This window comes from Haliotis rubra, unplaced genomic scaffold, assembly GCF_003918875.1.
Source record: "Haliotis rubra isolate DU_JTF1 unplaced genomic scaffold, ASM391887v1 Scf242, whole genome shotgun sequence".
In the NCBI taxonomy this organism is placed as follows: domain Eukaryota; kingdom Metazoa; phylum Mollusca; class Gastropoda; order Lepetellida; family Haliotidae; genus Haliotis; species Haliotis rubra.
In genome coordinates, this window is record NW_025766470.1 from 1,264,616 (window position 1) to 1,282,645 (window position 18,030).

The 18,030-nt window shown below is 37.8% G+C and overlaps 2 protein-coding genes across 4 annotated transcripts in view; one reads left to right on the forward strand and one right to left on the reverse strand.

Moving 5' to 3' along the window:
* LOC124278846 (flocculation protein FLO11-like) overlaps nucleotides 1-12,562 on the reverse strand; it is a 49,291-nt gene extending 36,729 nt beyond the window's left edge. The window contains 6 exon segments of the mRNA XM_046714624.1: nucleotides 1,285-1,388; nucleotides 7,393-7,416; nucleotides 8,693-8,801; nucleotides 10,306-10,530; nucleotides 12,015-12,162; nucleotides 12,349-12,562. Coding sequence (XP_046570580.1) covers nucleotides 1,285-1,388; nucleotides 7,393-7,416; nucleotides 8,693-8,801; nucleotides 10,306-10,530; nucleotides 12,015-12,162; nucleotides 12,349-12,514 — 776 coding nt within the window. The 5' untranslated portion in view covers nucleotides 12,515-12,562.
* A 4,876-nt stretch (nucleotides 12,563-17,438) lies between these two features.
* LOC124278847 (endophilin-B1-like) overlaps nucleotides 17,439-18,030 on the forward strand; it is a 56,987-nt gene continuing 56,395 nt past the window's right edge. For all 3 annotated transcript variants that reach the window (XM_046714625.1, XM_046714626.1, XM_046714627.1), the window contains exon 1: nucleotides 17,439-17,579. In XM_046714625.1, coding sequence (XP_046570581.1) covers nucleotides 17,502-17,579 — 78 coding nt within the window. In that variant the 5' untranslated portion in view covers nucleotides 17,439-17,501. The remainder of the gene's footprint in view (nucleotides 17,580-18,030) is intronic.

Genomic DNA, 18,030 nt, shown 5'->3' on the forward strand with positions numbered 1-18,030 from the left:
TTTTCACATGTGCCAAAACAATGACACATGACCATTTAGAAGAATGTCTCAGAAAGAATAACTTTTTGACATCAATAATTATATAATAATAATACCGTATAGTAAATGATGAGAAAAATCAAATATAAAGAGAACCTTAAAGGTCACATGCAACGTAAAACACAACTTTGCAGATTCTGATACCTTTCGGTATGGACTTACCGAAACAAATCGTCAAAAATGCAAATTCAACTTATAAAGTTGAAAAATAACGCGATGAAAAAAAACGCGCAAAATCGTGAGTTCAAACGTTTCACTAATTTTCCCCCGACTTTTCTGGGAAAACGGGTTTCAACAGCTGGGCTGCGCTCATAGCATGTGAGCAGTGAAATAGGTTCGCCCAGCTCGGAAGCGGGTTGTCCGGTGAATACTCGGTGAAGGCTTTGGTGTGAGCTATTTTTCTAATGTTTTGTTGATATCTCACAGGCGCGAGCTTTTTATATGTTATGACAGTAAATAAACTGTTTATATAATTTCATTTGTCTATTTCACAACACGTTCTTCTTACCAAGTCACTTTCTCAGTTCGATACTTAAAAGCAATGTCATTATTTAGCGTTGACAGAATTTCTAACTGTGATATAGATATGTCGTTGTCACAGACAAAACTCAATGTCTTGTTTTATTGACACCTGTGTGTCTGCCTGCCTGTCTGCTAATGACAATATTCAATACACAGCTGCTATCACTGACCACATGCAATTTGAACTAACACCAATCAGGCTATACACCATAAACAAAATGCATTGATTTATGGCCCGAGTTCGGTCTCTGTCACATTATGTAATTACACAGACAGGTAGGTGTGATACTTGAACACATGACATGTTATGATGTCTGTTGATTGCAAAATGTTATACACAAAAAATGAGCATGTATTTACAAAACCCAACATCTCTATATATACACACACAATAGCTGTGAGGACATCTGCAAATGAACCAGCGGTTACACTTGAGTACACACCCACTCGCTCTGACTGGGTTCGGTATCCCGGCTGCTTCGTTTCTTGGGAAGTAAACCGAAGTACACAATATTGCACTTTTGATTTGCGATTGTACGCTTATAATTTTGTTTATATGTTTTTTCATAACCAACAATGTATATTATATGTCATGAATAAGTGATAATTGTGTTTTAATTATGTTTGATTTTTTGGTTGCATGTGACCTTTAAAGCCTCAAACAAAATGCTAACCAACAACAAATAAGCAGTACATGTAGTCAGAAAGTCTATACACACACACCTGTCAGCATCAACATATGGTCTGGCGGATCTCTGATTACCGGTACCACCACGGCTGAAGCCAGTCCCACGACTAGTTCCCGAGTGAGCACTTGCATACTTTTTCTGCAAATACAAACATCAGTTTCCATAAATTATTTCTGAGGCAGATATCAATGATTGTTTATTCAGGTTACTTATCTAAAAAGTCAAAACATAACATAGCAGTCAACAGTGATGACAAGACTTAACAGAACAATTACAAAAGTAAAATTGATAGGATCTTATAAATGTTTTGTAAAACTTGTTAAAATTTTAGAAGATTAAAATATACAAATATTCCAAAATTATCTTGCTTTGCTTTAAGTTTGATGTAAAACGACTAACGCTACTTCGCTGTTAGAGATGTGGCAAAGATTTTGTGAATGAAATTCAAAACATATCTTGTAGAGGATTTTACTGCCCTATTCAGTCAGTTGATGAAGGGAGACAACTCATGTTAGCTTAAACCCATCCCTAACATCTGGAACCAGAGACCATATAATAGATCTATATGGTCTCTGCTGGAACCTATTATCTTCAACTGCAATTTTTACTGAAACTGGAACATAGGTTTAGGGAACTTTCATGGTTAAACTGGGCACTCTTAGTCATTAGTGTGATGAAATCCATAAACAGTGAAATGTTGTTAGTTTGTATCCTTTTCGACTAGAGACCAAACATTTTGGATAATGTTTTAAATGGAATATTGAAAATCTGGATGGAAGAAAATGACATGATATCGCTTCGCGTGAACGTCTTTGTGGCAACTGACTGGAGTAAAATTATGAAGAGTACAGTCAAATCCCGATGAGTCGAATCGCTGGGGACCAAGTAATAAATTCGACTTATCGATGTATTCGAGACATAAGTATGCTTATGAGGGTAGAAAAAAGATGATCCAGTCCTAATTTTTCCGCCTAAGCATTTGTTTATCTAATGATTTCCATATAACTAATAGGGGCACCTTATCAGTTCCAGTCTGATTAGCACTAATCTGCCTTTTGAACTCACCCGTCAATGACGGAAAGGTGTGAGCCGCGCTGGTTTTTTAATTGGATCAGTTTGCTACACCAATCAACTTCTCATTGACTGACTTCGGCTTATGTATACAAGATTGCTGTTGTTTGAATCTCATGGGACCAAATTTCCTTTTCGAGTCATCGTGTGTATTTATGAGACGAATTCGTGTAACCGGTATTCAAATGATGACAACTATAACAGGGAATGGTCGGGACCGACAGGTACTTCGAGTTATGCATAATATTCGAGACGCCGGCATTCGACTCATCGGGATTTGACTGTATGTTCAACAGAGGCAAGCAGTTTTTGAGGGACATTACCTCAGTGTAGTTTATACTTCTTTTAAATCTAGTGTTAAAACCAATAATAACGCATACCATAGGAACAACAACAGCCTGTTGTGGTGCAGTTTTGGGACTGTAAAATTATATTTGAATTCTGTGAGCAGAGTTTAGAAACATCCTTAGAAGGATATTTATGCATCAGTTTCAAAGGCAATGTTGATTAGAGGAGCTACTAATGATGTAAAACTTAACATTGAACAGATAGATGGAGCTTGCCACAACATAAATTCTCACTCGACTTTCAGTCAGGTGAGCTAAGAAAATTGTTACAGGTGGAGTCACTGAGAGAATGGACTGTTCGACATTGCTGTCAGTAATATACCAGCTACATCATCATTTCAACCCATCAATCATAGAGTCTCTGACTGAAAACCAGTGACTGACAGCATGAACAAACATTACTGCCATTAGCAGATTAGATCATAATCTTCATTTCATGTTTACAAGAATGGGGACAAAGTCCTATTCAGCACCAGTCACTCCCTACACAGGTTTCCAAATATTCAACATGACAACATTCAAATATAACTCTCCAGTAAATGTTCAAATAATATTTATCACATTCACATATTCATGAGAATATCCAAATACTTTAACCTGAGAATATTCAAATACACAGTTGAATATTCAAATATTGCTTATTGTGATTTTTGAAAACTTTTGTTTAAACATTTAAATACTAAAATACAGCACACAAACACAGCACAGACATGAAAATACAAACATAGCACCAATACAATGATAATATATAGTAATATATATGTATAGAAATCCAAGAATAAGGGGTTAATCTAGTTGGAAGATATGAAATGTGTTAAAAGTAATGAAGCTGCAGAATATTAAGAAAAGTTAGAAGGAAGCATGTACGCATTGATATGACAGTGTGGGATATGCTGGGGCTTGTACTATTGGTAATGTGCTTTATTATACATTAACTGAACATCTCCACTAACAAACTAGTGATTGATAGTATGAGCATGTGTCCATGCTTCCCACATGGTAACAAACACTGGATACTATAGGCGCATATTCTACCAAAGCTCCCCACAGGAGATCCAGCAAGGTATTATTGGGATATTTTCTGTCCAAAGAGTGTCATGGAGAAACAAATATAGCATATTTTAGACCTATTTTACCCCAAACTTCTCATGGAGAAAAAAACATAGCATATTGGGATTTATTCTACCCCAAACATCTCATGGAGAAACAAACATAGCATATTGGGATTTATTCTACCCCAAACATCTCATGGAGAAACAAACATAGCATATTTTAGAACTATTCTACCCCAAACTTCTCATGGAGAAGCAAACATAGCATATTTGGGACCTATTCTACCCCAATCTTCTCATGGAGAAACAAACCTAGCATGTTTGGGACCTATCTACCCCAATCTTCTCATGGAGAAACAAACATAGCATATTTGGGACCTATTCTACCCCAAACTTTTCATGGAGAAACAAACATAGCATATTGGGATTTATTCTACCCCAAATGTTTCATGGAGAAGCAAACATAGCATATTTGGGACCTATCTACCCCAAACATCTCATGGAGAAACAAACAGAGGATATTTGGGACCTATCTACCCCAAACATCTCATGGAGAAACAAACATAGCATATCTGGACATAATCTACCAATAACTTCCCACAGAGAAACAAACTGGGAATCCTTGGGACCTATTCATCTTAACAAAATTCCTCATGGAAACAAACATTGGATACTTAATAATTTAATTAGGAAAATCAAACATAGGAAACGTGGAACCACCTGTACTGGCCAAACTTTCCACAGAGAAACAAACATAGGGCACATGGAGCAACATTCTGCCCACAACATGACATGGAAAAACAAATACAGGCTACTAAAGATGAGACATATTCAACCAAAATATACCAGCTAAGCAAATAATAATACCATAAATGAGGACTTATTCTGCCCCAAAGTCACATGGAAAAACAAATACAGGATACTAAAATTGGGACACCTTCAACGAAAAAGAACCAACTGAACAAATATTTGGACGTACTCTGAAGTCCCAATCTGAAACAAACACAGGATCCCTAGAACAAACATCCAGAGAGATGCTGCATTGGTTGTTGGGGACTGAGGTCATTGGTATATAAAACTCTACAGAATCACCAGTCGTATATCCTGCAGCATGTGTTGCAACTTCAACCTAATGTTTAAGAATGAAAGGGATCTAGTATAGCAGCACTGATGATGATGATGATGATGACTGACTGACTGAGTATGGTTTTACGCCGCTTTTAGCTATCTTCCAGCAATATCATGGCGGAGGACACCAGAACTGGGCTTCACACATTGTGCCCATGTGGGGATTCGAACCCAGGCCTTCAGCGTGACGAGCGAACGCTTTCACCACTGGGCTACCCCACCGCCCCTATGATGATGATGATGATGATGATGATGATGATGATGATGATGATGGTGGTGGTGGTGGTGGTGGTGGTGGTGGTGATGATGATGATGATGATGATGATGATGATGATGATGATGATGATGATGATGGTGTTGATGATGATGATGATGATGATGATGATGGTGGTGGTGGTGGTGGTGGCGATGATGATGATGATGATGATGATGATGATGGTGTTGATGATGATGATGATGATGATGATGATGATGATGATGATGATGATGATGATGATGATGATGATGATGAAGAAGAAGTCCTCAGACATTAGATCATGCTTTATGACAGCTGTATAGGCATATGAGTTTGGTCCAATTATATATTCAGCAATTGTGTATATATCGTATTGATTTTCCACTTCAACAATCACTAACATCCAATATAAGGATGATTCATCACATTCCCAACACTGGACACTAACAGCTTGACTCGGTCAAACAGGACATTTCCCAGCACAGCAGGAGTCCATATGAAGAGTGTATGTTACACTCTGATATGTTGCAAAATATCGTTAAACTGGATATGAATCATAGAAATCTTTTTATTTCCTATAAACACTTTTCTTGGAAGCATCCTCACTATCCAGAGTATTTTGTCTGATTTGCTGTTGTTAGCATCATGCTACATAAACTGGGCAATTGTGGTGACATATAATGTACTGTACAACACAATCAAGCAATGATGGAGGGGGTAGGGGAGAGGGAAAAGACCGTGTTCAAGAACTTGACTTCTGAGAGTTTCTAGGACTTCCATCATATCCTACTCTGCAGCACAAGTAGTGAGTCAGGGGTGGAAATAACCCATTGCCCGACGTCCGAGTCCAGTGTTGTTTTCTGTCGGGCAATCTAATTTGTATATCACGTTGTACCGGTGTCCAGTTGACTTTCCAATGTTACTTATGTTGTTTATTTAACAGATCAACAAGAAAATCGGCCGGTATAGTGGAAAAAATAACAGGGCAAGTGATTTTACATGTGCCACTGTACCAGAGTATACTAGCAATTTTAAAGTTATTTCCACCCCTGTGAGTGACTTAGCCTCTGCTTACCAAGTTGTGACTGGGTACCCGGTAGGATAAGATAGCATATCCCACCAATATCCCACCTAAATGTGGAAAGTACAATCCACCGATTGTTTGTTTGGCTGTTGCTTAATGCTGCACTCAGCAATATTCCTGCTGTATGGTGGCAGTCTGTAAATAAGGACCAGACAATCCAGTGATCAACACCATGAGTATTGATCTATGTCGTTGGGATACAATGACATGTGTCAACAACAATCCACATTTGTAGGCAATCGACGATTGACATTCAATCACAAAGTGAAAAAAACTGCCCCCCCACCATCCCTCAACGCCCTAGGGACCCCTCCTGAACTATACTACTCACACTTTGCTGAGGATCACAAATATTCACAACTTTACTTAAACATAGATTTATGATTTGAAATTGTATCCATTTAAAACTGAATAAATTTGGAAAATTTAACATAAATTGTATATGCACGCTTATGGAGATGATTGACAGGTGCTGCCATGGAGTGGGGGCAGAGGTCAGGGGTCAGAGGCCAGAAAGTTTGATTCAACTTAGCCTACAGTACGTTTCCACACATGGTCGTACAAGAACAAGAGAGGTGCATACCGTGAGATAGGATAAGTTTAAAAATAATAATATGGTAACCCTTCTTTTGGCAAACAGTCACTTTAATCTAACCTTATGCACTTGAGACATGAGTAACCATAAAAATGGTTGTCATGGTACCAATCAGCCATTTTGCAAATCATGGAACGAGTCATTGACAAGTACACAACACCTGTCAATAGCAGGTATGGGTTCCACAAGATGAAATGACATACTGAAACCTAGGATCCATGCTTACAATAAGCTTAAATATTTAAACCAAATTTGACCCCACATCATAACTTTCTGTTGAATCCATGATTTGATTCTTAGCAAAGTGTGAATAGTATAGTATACCAACATGCTGTTGACTGTAATTACAATTATGGGTACAGGTGCACTCCCCGGGATCTCCGTGATGTACTGTATCAAGGAAAGAGAAATGAAAGTGATATATCACAGGGTGTTCATTCTGAAATGTCTCCACTATGAAAGTGTGCCATCTGAAACTAGAATATTTGCGGAAGCAATGCATGACTCTGTGAGAGGATGTTAGTAAGTTTAGGACAGTTACGGAATCATTATAGATGAAGCTACAGAGCAAGGAGAACTGTGGACATAAAGCAGCTTAGAGCTTCAGTGGACCACCGAAGTGCCCTCTACCTTCAGAACAGGGAAATCATCAAACTGGAAGGTAAAAATTAGAACAATACACAGTCTATTGTCAAACATAATCAGATATCACGATTGTATGTACTCTAACTACACATACCACACCTCCGACAACCAATGTTTTTTTTTGTGTTGGTTTATTGACCATGTGAAAACCAGCAAAATGAAAACAAATTGAATACCTTTACTGATAAATAATATAAAACTAAAACATAACTCAACTAGGTCTGTGTTGAAAAGAGGATTTACTGTCAAATGATTAAGCTGAAATCAATGTGGATTATTTAAAGTGACCATTCCATATGACATATCCAGTAAACTTTATGTGCCTCATGACAATTTAAGTATCTGACCATCCACATTGTATGAACAAAGCAAAATTACGCAAACCAACTAAAAATAGTATTAATCGCCTGAAATGCCAAACTTATATCATATTGCATATTGCAGAATTTTTCACACATATTCAGATTAAAAATTAAAACTAAAATTTAAAATAACAATTTAGCTCAGGTTATTAACCATCACTTTCTAAATTACATCACATGAATAAAATGATATTTTGTCAGTAAAATTTCAAAGTATAGCTGTACTGATATTACGTAAAAACTGTACATTTATGTAAATAATTTCCTGCAATTCTTGAAATAACATTAATACCAAATAATTTTGATAAATCCTATCACTGTCAATTGGTTTCCTTTGTAAATTTTAAGATAGACATATCCTTATAAAACTTGAGCCTGACTTTAAGAATGTAAACCATTCTTAAAACATTTTGAAAGTGAGTGAATTGGTTTTAATGCTGCTTTCAACAGTATTCCAGATATATCATGACATATAAGTATGTGTGAAAAGAGTCTGAAGTTCAGATCTCAGACAATTACGACTTCGGTGTAACCTATGAGCACTGGCGCGATGATGACAAATCAGAAACATTATCAGGTTAAGTGTACTTCTACAGAACTACATGAAGTAGATTGAACTTACTAATACCAAGACAAGGAGTCACCGAACAAGAAGAGTACTAAGTAAAGGTCTCACACTCAGTTAAAGATGAGGCATATGGTATGTTAAACTATTCCTAATTAATCCACTTGAAGTGCAAATAAACATCAGTAGACACAATAAGAACACAATCAAGCTCTGGGAAAAAAGCTCTTAATTTTTTTTCTATTCATTAAAATGTCAGCATATTTATTGAAAAACTATCCTGATATTGGAATCTTGTCCAGTTTACTCAAAGTGCATATAACAACAGAGAACACTTCTCTCCCTTTCCCTCACTCACCACTCGGGCCTCCTCTCTCTGTCTCTCCATCTGCTCAGGGATTAACTGTTCAGTGACATCTTTAGATGGGATGGGTTGTGGTTGACCTGACAGTTTACTGATCGACATACTGAAATGATGGACACATGGAGTTCACATCACCAGAATGAAATATGGCGTCAGACAGATTGGAGTAGCATTTGAGCAGATGTCATCATGTCTTAACTATCAGGTTGAAGAAAGAATACACTTGAAACTTGAATCTGACCAAAACATTATGGATGCTGTAACTGTTACTACAATGAAATAATCGTTAAACACTGCAAATTTGAAGTTCAAAACTCATCTGTGATACCTGTATGAAATACATCCGTAATCATAACATTCCTCCCTGCCTCTGTGTGTGTGCATGTGTGTACGTGTGTTAAATGTCACACTCTCCAACACCAGTCTTCCAGCTATATTTCTGTAACTTATCAAGATCAGACAATCCTGTGATTGATATGGTGAGTAGCAATCCCTACAAATGGGGTGTGATAACAAGCCGTGAACCAAGTTATCAGCTTCAAGCCTCTTACAACCAGCATATGGTTGCCAAAATTCATGACTGATTCTAACGCGGCTTCCATGTGGGACACAAGCAAGTGAAGGTAAATTCACAACGAAACAGATGTGATACATGTGATCTCACATTAGGCAAGTGAGTTTGTTCAAACTTGCCTCTGTTCATCCATCAGAAAATTGGTACCCGGGTGGGATAAGGAACCATTCATAATTTATGGCTAGGGGGATGATGATAATTTTTATGGAAAAGCATGTACAATGTCAATGTCCTCCCCCTAAAATTTATGTACAAAATAAGTTACCCCACCCCCCTGCATATCATGTACAAAATCAATTACACCCTGCCCATTAATTTTTACCGTATATTACCGTCTATAAGACGACCCCCAAATTTGACCCTTAAAATCAGTGTCAAAATGGTATGTTTCGTGCATAAGTCGATCCCCCGCGATGGGGTCCTAATCGCGGCAAACACAGACCTTAGACAACTGGCAGTTACCAATAATTGTAAGCATTATTTTTTTTTATAGTTGGTTTGTTTGTTGTTTAACACTGTCTTCAGTGATGTTCCTGCTAAATGACAGTGGTCCACTAATACTTGAATCAAGACCATACAATCCAGTGATTCAAATCATGGGACTGATCTACATCAACCCAGTCAGTGAGTCAGACTACAGATTCAAGCATTGTGGCAGGGTTGATGACAATCAGTTCTTACCTGGATATAGGATATCTTTTCAGCTGACACAAGAGAGGGTCAGTTAAATTAGCGCAAATTTTGTCCACATCTAACTCTGGCTTGTTTATTTCAAAAGACGAAGGTCACATAATGGAGAAACATTTTGACACTTTCTTATAATTTTGGATGAGAGAAAATGAGTGCATTTTGAGAAATTTTGAAAGTAACTATTGAATTCTACCATTCATATAAGTCATTTTCGTGTGTACACTTCTGTTTCAGGAATGCATCTTGCAGCAAATCCTGGTATTTCAGATGTGCCCATCAACTCAAGATGAAGTTAATAAACAACAACATTGGGGCATTGCATAATTTTACTTTCTGTACATACTTGTCCAGTGGGTCAAGCGTCTTCTGCTTGTGTCCAGCTTTTTTCGGGTTCGGGACCCACACGTAATACTGACGGGTGAGGAAGGTCTCATCCCACTTGTTGTTGAGGTCGTCGACGTCAAACACCTCTTGCACCTCCACCACCCGTAACCTGGACTTCTTCTTTGACTCCAGACACTCACGGCTGTTGCTGGTGATGGCTGGGGTTGGGTCACATGTCTTCAAGCTGAAACAATACACAGGTGAACACAGACACCTTGACCTGATGACCTTGATGAATGACCGTGACTGGCATAATCCATGACTTTCCCAGTCGATGAGAACAGATTAGTTCACTGGCCTCAGTTTACATCTAACATTGCCCAGCTCAAGTATTACATCAACCAACTGGCACAGAATGTCAGTAAATGAGTACGTATGGTTTTACGTCGCTTTTAGCAATATTCCACCAATATCATGACTGGAGACACCAGAAATGGGCTTCACACACTGTACCCATGTGGGGAATCGAACTTGGTTCTTTGGCATGATGAGCAAATGCCTTAACCACTAAGAATGCAGTTTGATATTCCGCCGATATAGTCCCATAGGTCATAGCACCTCTCATATATTAGTGATGGGCAAATGCAGAAACAGAAGCAGAATGTGGCTATCAAATAGTCACCAATCCGTCTTCCATGCATATTCCAGCGTATTCCCTAAAACATATATGGGAGTTTGTGAGTCTGACCAAGCCTCAGGGTAGTTGCTGAATAGGCATAAATCCAGCCTTAGAAGGACAGTGACTTTGAACTGAATTTCAGTAAGATAATGAAATGTCAATATATGCTTTAGGGACAAAAGAAACTTCAAAAGATGCAAGTATTTCACTCTTTGTATATTTAAACAAGAATGGGCATGTGCTGACAAACCTAGTCATCTTTCCTCCATGACAAAATGTTCAGATCTGACTGGAGCTCATCATGTTGATAAAGTACTACATACAAGGAAAATACACTTAAACTTGGCCTTTATCCTGTGTTATACATAACACCGGTGTAGGGGTCATCCATTGTGGTGTTGAAAATATTGGTTTAAATCTCCATGGTATCATTACAACCGATCAATCATCAAAAATAATTGGTTAGCGACATTCATCAAATTTTATGTTTGTTAATGCTGAAAAAATAAAGATAAAAACATGTAGTTCTTTCGGTTTTTTCAAATTGCACAAAATGCACTTGCAATTTCACATACTTAAAGTATGACTAGTATGTTAGGAACATAAATTTCTTGGAGTCCATAAGACAAATTCAATCATGCCTTGGAACGAGCTTGTAGTGCTTATGAAATGTAACAGACAAAACCAACCTTGTGAGAAAATATTGTTAATGCAACCAAGTGTTCCATAACTTCCAAAATTGTTTGTCAAGTTGTGTTCGATTATGAAAAAACATAATAGATTGCTTGGTCGTTTAGTCATTGCGACCAATCTTCGATTATTTCAATTAATCGGACCACCACTAATCCATTGACCCCAAGACCCGCATTATGGCGAGGGATGACTGTATTTCACCTTGGAGAGAAATACGTTTCTTACACAAGAGAATAGATTCTTTACACCCCGCCACAAAGAAACCAAACTGCCCATCCATTTCTGACTTGGGACGATAAATCTCTCGTACCCTGCTGATGACTCATAAAATCTGAACAAAGGTATCTTATTTTTACCATGTTTGTGAGATGGATTTTGGCAGAGATGGCAGGGAAGATGTCACCCTCTCATGTGCTTGTTGGCCACTATATTTCGCTGGGAAACGATCACGGGGGTCATCTCCAAAATCCTCAAGAATGTTGTAGACTGTCTGTGTAGGCAACTCTGTAAAGATTGAGAAAAGACAAGTATAGATGAGTGTACACAACATAGCATGGATCAAGGAAGTGCAATTTATCTGAATCCAAACTCATAATCAAAATAATCTCATTACTGAAATGACATCATACAATTTCCTGAATACTTCAATGGATCAGTATCCTACACATATAAAACTCCATATCATCCTACCAAGATCTTTTCCAGGTGTAGATGGTTGGTCTTCCCTTCTTTTTGGAAATCCCTTTTCTTGTCTCTGGTTTGATTGCCAGCATGCAGGGTGCTGACACATTGGGCCACAAGATGTCTCGTCAACAACAAGGTTAGCCTGACCAGTCGTTCGTGACAATGTACCCATACTGTCGTCTAGGCTCTCCTCGTCACCTTATCACCTCAAGACCAGCCTGAAAGAAAAACTGATTTTTTTTTTAAACACCGTGGGTCATTCCACAAATAGAGGCCCAAACAACTTTTAGCAATGTTGAAAATTAAACATTCAGTTGTGGAATCTTTTTGGCAATATTATCATTTGTAAGTGTTTAATATTATCAGAACAAGTAGTGGTCGTATTCTTGACGCATTTTTATACTCTGTATCTTCAATTCAAAAATGTATGTTTTTGTCCCCTTTATAATGTGTCATTACCGTCACACAACCCTTTTGTCCATTAACAACAAAAATACTTCAGTTAAACCAAATCCTTCTTATTAAGGTCATAGGTCTTCAATGACAAAAGTGTGTCAACAAAAGAATACATTACCATTTTCTTCTATAGGTCCAAGTCTATGAAATTCATTTGTGACATTGACTTTGTCCATAAAATGTGACTTTCAGTAATTATGAAGTTAATAGCACAATCATTAAAACAAAGTGTATTTGAAAGTTAATTCTGTTAACTAATAAAACTGTTACCTTTCTTTTAGTACATTTAAGGTCTTTTCAATAACCTGATAATCTATCATATTTTTTTAACAATATCCTGGCATGTTACGGTAATGACGGACTGTTATGGTAATGACAGACTGTTATGGTAATGACAATTTGTTATGACATCTTTATCATTTTAGCGTTATTATTACACTTTCATGTTTCTGAACAAACTATAAAGAAACGTCAGTCATCAATCTTAATCATTTAATCAAAGGTTGATGGCTGTCTCCCTAAACATCGTTCAAACCATATTTACCAGGTACTATGAACCCTGAAACCTATAACATTTATTCTAACAGATAAACACAATGTGTGAAAAATGCAACTATGAATTGAACAGTTAAAGTCAAACCAACTTCAAATATATACCGTCCAAACACGCAAACTCTCAAAATAAAGCCTGAAGGAAGTTGATATGTACCGACTACAGACTTGAAACAATTCAACACTGTCTCTCACGGATAGGTTAAACAGTAACTCATTAATAGCTAACAAGAAATGTCACTGATTAAAGTTTTGTGGATGTGTAAGGATCCTTAGAGATCCAGTTTCTCAGTGATAGCTTTCCAAATAAGTTTGTCAATCTGGTGATGACGCTTGGTTACTGGTTCTGGTGGTGAGATGAGGGTTATTATATCATCACGTCTGTACCAGAGGATATCATCCATCAAAGATGGCCAGAAGAAACGGTTGTCTCCCACTCTGTGCATAACCATGACTTCGATTTCATTTTCGCCTGTATCCTGGATAATTCCTGGGTACGGCAACCCATCATAAGTAACTACACACCACTTTCCATGTAGATCAGCAGTAATATCCCCAATGTCCATGAGACCTGACCGTGTGTTCTTGTCATGAGAAGTACTGTCTAAAGCTTGAACACTAAAGTTTGGATCTTGATACTGCACCTGCACTGTTAATGGGCTGTGGCATACACACTGATCAGGATAGGAACAGAAACAGCTGAGGACTCTGTAGCTTAATGTTCCCTTCTCATTGGTAGACAATTGATGGATCTTCATTGTCCCAGGTATGACTGTTATGTCTGGAGGAATATATTTGTCTTCCTCCTCAATATCTGTGGGTGAGATGAAGAACATACAAACTGAGGTCTCTCCATGTATGCTGTCAAATAGAGTTTTGGCATCTGGAATATCCTTACCATGAGCTACCAGTCTGTCAGCTGTCCTTTTCACAACAGCACCTATGCCATCAGCTGGTCCTTTGCCGTGTCCGGCAGCCAGAAAGTTCCATGTTGATTTTACAAATCCATATGCATACAGTCTGTTCACAAACATAGAGAAATTTTTCTTCTGTTTATACTGAGTAGTAGGCCCATCACTTACAAAGTGGACAGTGTCAATGTCTGGGTATTTGCCCTTGATATGCATGAAGATTGGCCTCATATGAGCCCATATAGCAGGAGGATCATGTCTGAATGATGGCGAAATGGTACAGAAAGGCAGATTGTCATACTTTTCATGGGTATAGACAAGACCTGTGTGAAGAGAAGCTTGTTGATGAGATGCACCAAAGTGAACACTTTGAATTTCACTGGCATATTTACAGGCATAATTTTCTGAGAAGTCCAAGTGAATGATGCACTCATTCATGTTTAGGTTCTTTTTCAATTTGTGGATGGCAAGGTACTGGTGCGATACAGTATAAAGATGTCTGCAAGACACTTTCAGACTCTCCTCAAAGTCATCCACTAAGGTTGCCACAGTTCCCATTACTTTTTCTTTTCTTGTGAGTTGAACATTTATGGTCTCTTGCTTGCCAGCAGTTACCTTCTCTCTTGTCTCAACCCTTCTCTGCCACTCATACCAAAAGATCTGACTTCCCTCATCAAAACTGTGTTTCTGGATTTTCTTTCTGCAGCATTCATAGCATTCCCTAAACATACATTTCCTATCTTTAACTGAACAACAGATTTCTGCAGCAATCTTCATAAGATCACATGTTCCTAAAACGCCAAGCTGACACAGTTTATCTGCCTTCAATTGCAGGTTATCATGTGTTTTACAAATGCATGTTTCCCTGTCTGATGCTCCAGGTATTAGGACATAAAATGGTCTTAGGTTGGCAAAGAGTGAATAGGATACCTTTACTTCAGGGTTTTCTGACAGGAATTTTGAGTGAAGGTTTTTGAGAGTATCATTCAGGTATCTCTTTTGACGTTTCACTTTGAGCTTGGTTATCGTGTCCTTCTTCCCGGATGTTGGCCTGCTGTTGTCATCCCGCACAAAGAACTGTAAGATGGTGGCTTTCAGGGCTCCAGCAAAAGAGTTTGCACGTTTCTTTCGTTTGTATTTTATTGGTCCTTTTGTCCTATTGTTTTTGAAACGTTTTCTTGAGAATGAAAGAGATGCAGCAGCATTTGATTTGAACCTGTATTTATTGAGAATTGCTTCAGAAAACATTTGTGAAAACAATTGCTTCTGCTTTTCAGGACTTGTACTCTGATATTTAGTCCGTATGGCCTTGATGACGACATTATGGAATAGCAAGGTCTTTCTGACCTTACTTGAAACTTTCTGGCCTTTAAGGAGTTCTTGTGTTTTCTTCTGTGGCGAGTCCTTAAGTTTTGCTGCTGTTTTAAGCCTGTAAATCTGTTTCCTGTATTTTTCCTTTTGTCTCCTGGTATTTGATAACTGTACTTTCAGTTTCAAAATCTCTCTGTGTAAGCTGCACTCCTCATTCTATGCACCTTCTTACGACCTCGTGTCGTTCTTCCATCCTGATCACCTCCAGCTCTCCCTACAGCTTCATCCAGGGGAGACCCAGGCGGTGTCAACAGGTTCTGTGTGAGTCTCTCCTGTTTCCGCTGTTTTTCTCTCACTTTTTGTTGATTTTTCCTCCATCTCCTTCTTTGATTACGTTGACTCCGTGATGAATGTTCAGAAATTGGTTTGATTATGCCATTTTCCTTCTTTTTTTTATTTCTTAACTTTTCTTTGTTTAGATAGGCTGCTCTCTTTGCGGGGTCACCATTTATCCTTTCTCTATACTTCCTCGCCCTTTCTGCTGCATTCATAGCCATTTTCTCTGTCCTTCCTTTGTTCTTTCATAATCTGATGAATGTTTTCCTTAGTAATTTGTATTTTTTTCATACAAATCTACAATTCTTTTAGCCCAAGCTGCACGCACAGCACTATCTCTTGGATGGAAATGTAGGAAAAAGTCAAACCTCTCTGTAGTTTCAGTCAGGTCTTTTTCTAGGACCAATAAAAGTCTTTTTTCATGATTCAGTTCTCGCATCTGAAGATCAATAAAGAAACAAATAAGACCTAGAACCATATAGACTTTACAACACATCATTGTAGTAAAGACAATGTTATTATCATTATTGGTTTTATCACACATAATATGAAAATGTTTATTGAATGTGGATTTAAAACTTCCTTCTAAAGAAATGTCACTACCGTCACAACGTGTCATTACCATCACTTTTTTTCATGTGACAGTAATGACCTGTGACGGTAGTGACATTTCAATATTTGAAAAGAAGCTACAGTAAAATATAAATTCAAAATTGGTGTGTCTCATGAGCACATGGCAAATGATGATGTGGTTTTACTGACATATACTATTACTTTTGCAAAATAGTAGTTACTTTTGTCAATAAGTAGCGTTTGGTAATGACATGGAATAAAAATACTCGCCATATATGTGCAATGCATTTAATATTTGTTGCTATTTAGACAAAAACCTTACCTTCTAAGATTGTCTTGTCATGATGGTAGCCATGTTGCTTTTCCAGAGGATGAGGAGGCCAGTGAGAATGACCTCCCTTGTGTCAGGAATTTCTATATTTAGATGCTGTGACGGTAGTGACAGGGTTTCTCAGGACATTAAGTTTTAAATTGTGAAAATGTAAATTCTTTAATCAAATTTGTTTTTCTGCACCTAAAAACCAGTCAGTGCATAAACGGGGTATACAGAAATGTCCATATATCACTTTTTAAATTCTTTAACTTGATATGTTGATTTTATGGACTTGTGAAAATGCTTGAGCTGTGCTTGGGACATGAGAAATTATACATACTTCAATCAATAATTTTCAAAATATATCATTTTAAACCTTTTTCTCAATTACCTTTTGTATATACTATACTGAAGGATGTATAAACATCTTTCATTTCAGCAAAAACACAATTTTTTTATAAATTATTAAATTTTTACATAGTGCTTAACACCATGGACTGTGTTTGGGCCTCTATTTGTGGAATGACCCCGTGTGCAATTTGGTCCCCTAACATAATCAAATGAAGAATATTAGTGTGAATATGAATACATCACCAGCTAGATTTGCGTACTAAAATGGGTTATTCAGTGCGGATATCCCGGAAGTGCAGCTTTGACTGAGACGTCGACAGGTTTCATGTTGTGAGTCACATAGCCAATCTACCAGGATGGATTTAAATTCTATGAGCCAAAAATTTAAAAAGTTTGCAGGATCTGCGTCTACAACAATTAACAGAGCTGTTCAGGTAATTATACTGAGATACGTGTGATGACTACGTGTTTCTGTTTTGACGTTTATTTAGTGTGGGTCCACAAAGTTGGCCCGCCCACTCTACGTGAATGATTAGGCCTACTGTAGTGTGGCATAACGATACACCATTTAAACGACACATTTTTGCGTCTTTTTCTAGACCTTTCATTTTTCGCTCGGTATATACGCAGTGTGTCTGCATCGTACCTAAAGAGGTCATAGGATGAACATGACACAATCGGGAGAAAATCAGGAGGCGTGGAATCTATGCGTTTAGAAAGTCAATAAGGATAAACCTTGCTCCGAATCAGCGATTGACAGGAGAGAATATGGATCAGAACTTTCGTTCGGCACATCTGCTGAATGGCACTTCGCTCAGCGATTGATTGAATTGCCTCAGCTGGAGAATCGATAAAGAACACACAAAGTGTGAATTGGGGATAATT